The 8,531-nt window shown below is 41.8% G+C and overlaps 1 protein-coding gene and 1 long non-coding RNA gene across 2 annotated transcripts in view; both read left to right on the top strand.

Annotated features, from left to right (window-relative positions):
- The window catches only part of LOC134881212 (uncharacterized), a 36,671-nt gene extending 28,913 nt beyond the window's left edge, over nt 1–7,758 (top strand). Inside the window, exons 2-3 of the long non-coding RNA XR_010168023.1 lie at nt 6,506–6,677; nt 7,642–7,758. This is a non-coding gene — a long non-coding RNA (uncharacterized LOC134881212). The remainder of the gene's footprint in view (nt 1–6,505; nt 6,678–7,641) is intronic.
- On the top strand, nt 3,001–5,886 carry LOC134881109 (zinc finger MYM-type protein 6-like). The gene is made up of 2 exons (XM_063908248.1): nt 3,001–5,323; nt 5,462–5,886. The coding sequence occupies exon 1, from the start codon at nt 3,680–3,682 to the stop codon at nt 5,318–5,320; it is 1,641 nt and encodes a 546-aa protein (XP_063764318.1). The 5' UTR covers nt 3,001–3,679; the 3' UTR covers nt 5,321–5,323; nt 5,462–5,886.
- Nucleotides 7,759–8,531: the final 773 nt, after the last annotated feature.

Raw genomic sequence — 8,531 nt, forward strand, 5'->3', positions numbered from 1 at the left:
TCACCTCATGCTCATTAGTCACCTTTGTAACCAATAACACCATTGCAACGGGGTCTATAAATTCCCACATGAATGAGAAGCTCTTTTCATAATACTGTCACATAAAGCCAGTCCAGTTGGTGCGAATATGACCAAAGTGCAGCTGTTTAATGCTATTGGAGTACGATTAGTTTAAATGGAGTTATGTATTAATCCCACAGGTCTTCAAAGGCTTTCAACTTCCTGGACTACAGCTGGATTTGAAATGTGATGAAGAGTTCCTAATGGCAAATACAGTATGAGAGAGGTCAGAGGTTGTGGTGGAGCTGCAGTCTGTTGGCTGCTAAGCAGATAAACAGTGACAGGGTAGCAATAGCCTCATGAAAGTCACCATAAAATAGGTTTATAGCTTTGCATAGTTAAACTGACCTCTTCACATCTCTTTAGTCTGTCTGTAATGATATTGAGTGCTACAACACACACCAGTGCTTGATGAGAGGAAGGCTGAGCGAACACGCCTCCCTCCTATCGCTGAGCCTGACTCATTCCTGTCACTTCCTCTGCTTTACGGGACGTTTCTGTGTAATTGGTGGTGTGACTCTATTTCAATTGGAAGATTCATTAATGAGTTTGCGATGATGTGGCCTTTGTCTGACCCACATCTCGGATTCAAAAACCGTACATGCTTTACGCCGACTCTCGATTTCAACATGTCACAATTATTTGATATTATGAACACAGCACGGGCTCTTTCCAAAAATAATGGAGGGTGAATGTTTGATGTTCAGAAAATATACAGATTTGATATTTTGGCCAGAATTTGATACTATTCATTTCTGTAAGGGTAATATATGACACTTAGTGACAGCAACCAGAAGCTGCAATTAAAATGTTGTGAACATTGGTTGACTGTTTTGGTTTAGTTGACCAAAATGATCCTCTATTATTGGTTTGGGAACACTTTAGGAGGGATTTTCAGCAGGTCTGTAAACATTCATTTTTTCGTATTTTCTAGTAGAAGATTACAACAACAGTATTGTTTACTCCTGTTTCAATGTTCTGCACGTATACATTGTGGTTTAACTCAACTGGATGTGTAACCACACAGGTATGTGGAGCTGCCTTGGTTTCTTGCAGCTGATGTGTCTCAGAAATAGTTAATTTCATGGTTGGCACAGTGCACCACCCCCATCTGTATTGTGTGAGGGTTAAGGCTGTATAAATGCATAGGTTTCTTTAACAGCACATACCTCTGACATTCTCCAGCTGCTCTGGGTCCAGTGTGTGTGAAATGGTGTGTGGTGAAACCTACTTCTTATTCTTTTAGCATGGCTAGCAACCCTTTTGATTTCTTAGGCTCCATTACTCTTCAATGTGGACCATGCTTAAAGGCAAAATGTATGTAAATGGTTTCCAGCATATCAGACAAAATGATAGTTTTCTTGTTCATGTTTGAAGACACAGATGTAAGAGCAGATCTTACCCGAGAAAATATGTTAATCATAAAAAAACAAGTTTCTTTTTAAATAGATGTGAATTTAAAATGTAATCAGGGTGACATTTAAGAGCCAAAGAGATAAAAACACATCGACACAGTAGTTGTGTGGGCTTGATTTGACAGCTTTATGTCTTGGATTTAAATGTATGACTGCATGACCTAGCACACTGCAATCAAAGGTGAGTAGTAGTAGTATGAAAGCTGCACATAGTGAAGCACACTGTTGCTATCAAATTAAAGTGTCCGTGACCCCGCTGGCCAGCTCACAGATGGACATCCATCCAAGACACACTGTTCCCTTTGACCATAATCTTGACTCGTGACCGGGGTCATTGAACTTGACAGGATCCCGACATTGTGGATGATGGAACATGGAAAACATAAGGTTCACATTGACCCTGGCTTTTAGCACAAGTGATTTTTATATGCACTTCCACCTGACACTGACGGATGCAAAGCTCCCCTTTCTTTTGTTTTGTGAAGGCAAACAATAATGAGAGTAAAAGGACAGGTATTAATTCTTGATGTCATCTATGTGACAGACTGCCTTACTTGCTGGTTTTAATAAAAAACAATTACAATGTGTCATCTAAAATTGGCAGACACCACCAAGCAAATCTTACATACAGAATTATCCTCCCTTACTCTTGTATTGTGTTTTGCCAAAAATAACATTTGAAATGTGTTGATGCCAAACACTGGTACAGAGCGAGGGAGCACAATATGAAACAGATGCCACCACAGATGGAGGATAAACAGACGCATACATTTCTGTTACGAAGCAGAACCGTCACACGCGGCACTAAATGATTATTGTGTTTGTGGCGAAGTATGGATTCGTGGCCTGGTGTCTCGTGGGTTTCATTGAAATCTGTACATCTGTCTCTCCGTGGAAAATAAAACATCTTCTCCATAGCCTTAGATATTATAGGCCAACTAAGGCACAGTTTCACTTGCTCTTTGATTTATCTTGTGAAACCTTCAGTATTCTGGGATGAAACCTATGGGTCCTCCAGCAGAGGTGCAATGTTAAATCTGACTGTTTTTGGTTTAAGTTATCATGTAAATAAAATACATTAATTAACAGAAATACTCATTATACTTTTGTAAATGAGTATTTCTTTGATTCAGTTTGAAGATTATCAATTCTTATTTGAGTTTTTGTTGTAATCTTGGAAACATCAACACTGTTTTGTGTAAAAGTCCACATAAAAAGATCCCTTTAAACACGGTAAACAAAGATTCAATGTATTTTCTTTGGATTAAAAAGCGCAAGTTCAACAAAACCAGAAAAACAACCTGTTTCTCCTTCTTTTTTTGTTAACCACACAAATTTCACTTTGCCTTTTTTTTCACAAGGAAAACCGGAAAAACTAATTCATGCTTTTTTTTATCTTTCATAAGTTGTGCACAGGCAGCTACATGTAGCAACAATTTCTCCGCTGTGGGACAAACAAAAGAATTCTGATTCATAAAAGCTAGTTCTCCAGTCAATATTTAATCATCTAAACTGAATCATCGTATAACGCAGGGGTTTTCAACCGGTGGTCCGCGGACCCCTGGTGGTCCGCGGCGGCATTGCATGTGGTCCGTGACAAGAGCCTATGTTGATCAGTTCACCATTGTTTTTTTTTTATATAAATTCGCTTTGATATTTCAACACATTTCCAGAATACCGTTACATATCGTGAAAAATATGTTTAAAATAATATAAAGGAAATTCAAGCTGACAGAATGTAGCCTTGCGCCTATCCAGTCTATGGTAGCCTGTGATTCGCTAATGGTAATGAGTTGCGTCGCTAACCTCACTTATTATTCATTACGTACAGTCTTGCGAGCAAAGTTGACACACATTTATAAGCATAGCCGACGAGAGTATTTTAAGATAGGTTGTAGTACAGCAAACATTTGTTACATATGTACTAGTCTAGCTATATATCTAGCACCAATGGATCGTTTTGTAGTGAGGAAAGTGCCAGAGGGACAGGCTGCCATGACAGAGGGTCAGGCTGCCACGACAGAGGGACAGGCCGCCACGATAGGGCAAGGACAGGCTTCCGAAGCATCAACTTCGCAAAAAAGACGAAAAAGAAAATACAATGAGGAATATGTTAAATATGGATTCACAGTGACGACAGACAGAGCAGGAGAGGATCGGTACCACTGTGTTTCGTATGTTCAACAATTCTCTGTAATGAAGCTATGAAGCCGTCGAAACTTACGCGGCATATGGAGACGCATCACGTCCACTTGAAGGCCAAACCCGTTGAGTACATGCAACAGATGTTGCGTGATTTCAAAGGACAGCAGGCTACCATGAGGAAGAGTGCAAAAATAAATGAAAACGCACTGAAAGCATCGTATCTGGTCGCTCTCAGGGTTGCAAAAAGTAAGAAGCCCCATACCATTGCAGAGCAGCTTATATTGCCAGCAGCCATAGATATGTGCAGAGCTATGGTAAGCGAAGAATGTGCCAACAAATTAAAAACTATTCCGTTGTCAGACAACACAATCGGAAGACGAATTGGGGAAATGGCAAATGATGTCAAAGACCAGCTGATGGCAAAACTTCAGACAGTTCTGTTTTCCCTTCAAATCGACGAGACGACAGATGTTACTAATGATGCGCAACTGTTAACATTTGTGCGATACGAGGACAGTGGCACTATGTGCGAGGAATTTCTTTTTTGCAAACCACTGCCCGGGCGAACTACCGGTGTAGAAATATTTAAAGCACTGGACGATTTTTTCACGGAGCACAATATCTCGTGGCAGAGGTGCGTTGCATTATGCAGCGATGGGGCCCGAGCCATGAGTGGCAGCAAGACTGGACTGTTTGCGCATGTAAGGAGGGTGGCTCCGGGGGTAATTTGGACACACTGCCTGATTCATAGAGAGGCTCTCGCCTCCAAAGATCTCAGTGTTGAGCTCAGTGGTGTGTTTGATGTCGTTGTCAAGACGGTCAACTTCATAAAACGAAACGCATTGAATACACGCCTGTTTTCATCCCTATGCCATGACTTGGGAAGTGAACACAGCTCTCTCCTTTATCATTCAGAGGTGCGTTGGCTGTCTCGCGGCGCTGTGCTCGCCCGTGTGTTTGAACTACGCGGAGCTATCTACGAGTTCTTGTGCGAGAAGCATTCTGATCTGGCTTCCAATTTCAACGATAGTTACTGGTTAACTAAGCTGGCGTACCTCACAGATGTTTTTGCAGAGCTGAACAAGTTGAACAGCTCCATGCAAGGGAGAGATGCAAACGTCATGCAGCTCTACGAGAAGCTCGACGCATTTGTGAAAAAAATGTCAAAGTGGATCGAACGAGTGGAGAGCAATAACTTGGCGATGTTTCCTTCAGTTGAGGAATACCCTGACAGCACTGACATCAACGACACTATATGTGAGCATTTGAGGAAGCTTGTGCGTCAATTCGCAAAGTACTTCACTGATTCGGAAGAGTGGCGCCGTGACAGCAAGTGGATCCTGCTCCCATTCAGTGACGATGCATCAGTAGGGTCAAGTCTGACGGCTGTGGAAGAGGATAAGCTGATTGAGATGTCCACAGACTCTGTCAGGAGGCATATGTACGACACACAGCCCCTTGTTAAATTCTGGATAAGTTGCCAGACAGAATTTCCACAGCTTGCTGCAAAAGCAATGAGGTGTCTTTTGCCCTTTCCAACCACATACCTGTGTGAGAGTGGTTTTTCTACACTGGCGTACTTAAAGAATAAGTACAGGGCTAGGCTTGATCCAGAGAATGACATGAGACTGTCTCTGTCTACCATTTCGCCACGAATAGACAGGCTGTGTGGACTTCACCACGCCCAGATATCACACTGACAGGTAGGCCTAATTCTCCCATGTTTTCACTGTTACGACCCTGGCGGGTTTAGGCCCCGCCCTGTGTTAATGGTAAGCCTGTTCTCTCTCCCTGCTTTTCTCAATCTCTCTCTGCTTTTCTCAATCTCTCTGTCTCTACAGCAGGTGATTGGTGACAGGTCTGTCCTGGCTGGGTTATAAAAGCCCTGACCAGCCAGCAGTTGAGGCTGCCTTGGTCTTCATTTGTTGGATTTTGGTTCTCCGGTGTTGTTGGATTTTTGTTCTCCGTTGTTGTTTTGTCACACACCTAGACTGACTTTGCATGACATTTTTAGTTACTTTTCCCAATACTGAATTGCACAACACTTTATTATTCTTTATTCTTTCTTTAAAATAATCTTTAATTTAATTTAATTTAATAAATCTACTTTTATTATTATAAAATCTGCGTGGCCTCTCTTTCATGTTTCATGCATTGAGCTATGCATGTAACACCAAATACACACGCGCACGCGCAGGCACATCAGTGGGCCGCGGATTGCTTTCTAGTCCGAATGGTGGTCCCTGGGACAAAACCAGTTGAAAACCCCTGGTATAACGGATAATTTCATTCATTTTACTTTTTCTTTGTGATGGGTGTCTTATTATCTCTGTAAATGAGAAACGCAGAAGAGACTTTAAAATGTTCACCTTAAAACCCCTCCTCTCCTCCAGTGTGATGATTACATAGAGGACGTTTTGATTAACTGCCAGCACAGATTACATTAACTGTCGTCCTGCCTCTGAATTTATTCTGTAGAGTGTGTATATGTCGGCCACTGTGTTATAGGAGAGGTATGTGGAGAGGTGAGACGAGGTCTGGAGCTGTCACGACTTGAAGGAGCACAGGCAGTGATTTTTATCCGGGCAGGGCACACACCTTGATGGTATAGATTACAGTAGATCCAGAGGCAGCACATATTCAGTTAACTGGAAGGATTACAACAGCTGAACAACAAATTGAATCTTTACATTATTTTACTGATATATGCAAATGTCATTCATTTGCTCAGATTTCACAAAAAGTACAAAATTACGATGCTCGATGTTACAGGGACTCTGACCCCACTGTTTTGATTACTCACTTGTTGCTAACACACAGAACGCCAGTCTGTTGCCCACTGCTGGGGGGTGAAAGAGTCTCTGACGGTCACCTCCTCTCTACAGGTCACTCATCATGGAGCCAAGGTTGGGCTCTCAACACAGATAGCTCTCAACCTGAAGCCCGCCTTCTCCTCTGATCTGCTGACTCACCCTGCACAGTTTTACCTTTCAGTCCAGGAGGGAGGAATCCAGGAAGAGCTCACCACAGAGAAGCTGAGCGGCTGGGAGATGACAGGTACAGCAGCTAAAGCTTTGCTGTTTTTTTAAGCAAAGGGCAACCACTCAGGGGTTACAGACACCCACGCACAAATATTTCAGTGTGCAGACAAATATTTTTGTGTGTAGGTGTTTTGTAACTGTAACACATCTAAATAGATATAGAGACGGAGAGAGGGAGGGAGAGCACATGAGCATATTTTCAGTTTTCCATGCCCTGGGCGTTAAACATATCAGGAGTGACAGAAATCTCGCCAAGTGGGATAAGATCATAAAACTGCGAGGCACTCTCCTCTCATTTTCAACTAAATGGATAAAATTGTGTCAGCATGTTCCTGCGAGCCCCTCCGGATCAGAAATGCTGGCAGGACTATAAACTTAAGCACTTACTCCATGACAAGACAATGATTCCTTTACCATCAAGAAATACTTCATTTGAAATGGCAATTGTTATATAAAAAATAAAGTGGGGCTGGGTAACCTTGACAAAATACTCTGTGATTGCCATACTAATGACTAGGGCCATCTATAAATGTGTATCAAGTCAATGCAGTCAAATTTTGATACAGGAAATGACGAGTTACCTGTAAGACAAAGCACTCTTATTTTAATTCCTTTGGTGGACTTTCAGTCATTGAAACACAACCTAAAGCTATGTCATGATGCAGTTATCAACAGCTATACAGTGTAGGTGACATTTTCATTTAAGTGTTCTATCCTAGCTGATTGGAAAGGTAATCTGATCAGTGAGGCAGACAGCACGGCTTATAATGCACTGATTTTGATTAAGACTCCCACCGCCTATTATAGCATTGCTATCATTAAATACTGTGTTACAGCTGGTTGTTTACAGAGGTGTTGATGTGATCTCTCTGTAGGATTGTAAAGGAGGGCTGTGTTAAATTCCCTTTTCTCTATTTTGCTGATCCTCTCTAGTTTAAGATATTTCAACCAGCCCTTCTTTCTTTCTTTTTGCTTCACAGGTTGAAATTGTTCTGTCACCTTCCTAAGTCATTCGGCTTTGCATTAACCTCAGCGACCAGCAGGGTCAGGTGTCACCTCATGGTCTGGGCGCAGATTGAAGAGGAAACGAGTGAAAGGATGAAAGATTGATAATCATAAACTGGATGAAAGGACATCTAGAGGTGTGAGATTCTGTCAGATTGGCTAAATAGGTGTCAGTTAGAAATATTGATGTCACAGATTTTTGAAAATCGACTGATCCAATTGTCACTGCTATTGGTTTCCGATCAAATGTGAGAAAATACAAGATAAAAGGTCTTGAAAATGTTGAACATAAGTGTAACTGTGCAATGGGTGTTCCATTACTGAAACGCATTACAGACATCTTTTTTTGTCAAAGCAGAGGTGCATTTTGTCAACCATAATTCCCTGGTGTGTCTACATCGGAAAACCCTGCTTTGGTTCCAAAATCCCTCAATTACTTTTCAACAAAGAGCCTGTTCAGAAAGGTTATATCGTTCCCTCAAGGCAGCAACTCTGTGTCTTCACTCTTCTTCTCTGCTTTTCTGTCATTTTAGGTTTGACAGTGCTGTGGTTTGCTTATAGCTGAAGGCAATTTTAAACTCCATGAGCTGGCTCTCCATGGGGCCACACAATTATCTGTAGCTTGATGGCTGTGCCCGACTGACACACTCTATGTCACCATATTGAGTGTGAGTGCAGGGTGGGAAAGCTACTTCTCGAAAAAATCTCCCCTGAAGGCACAATGCAACAGCAGCATAGAGATCAGCTGCTGGTGCTTAGTGTATTGCAGTGTAAGCTGTCATGTTAGCATGAATTGCTGAAAAGACAGTCTCACATATAATTTAATGTGGACTTTCTGTTGTCTCATTATCAAATTCAGCTAAAG

This window comes from Eleginops maclovinus, chromosome 19, assembly GCF_036324505.1.
Source record: "Eleginops maclovinus isolate JMC-PN-2008 ecotype Puerto Natales chromosome 19, JC_Emac_rtc_rv5, whole genome shotgun sequence".
NCBI classification, from domain to species: domain Eukaryota; kingdom Metazoa; phylum Chordata; class Actinopteri; order Perciformes; family Eleginopidae; genus Eleginops; species Eleginops maclovinus.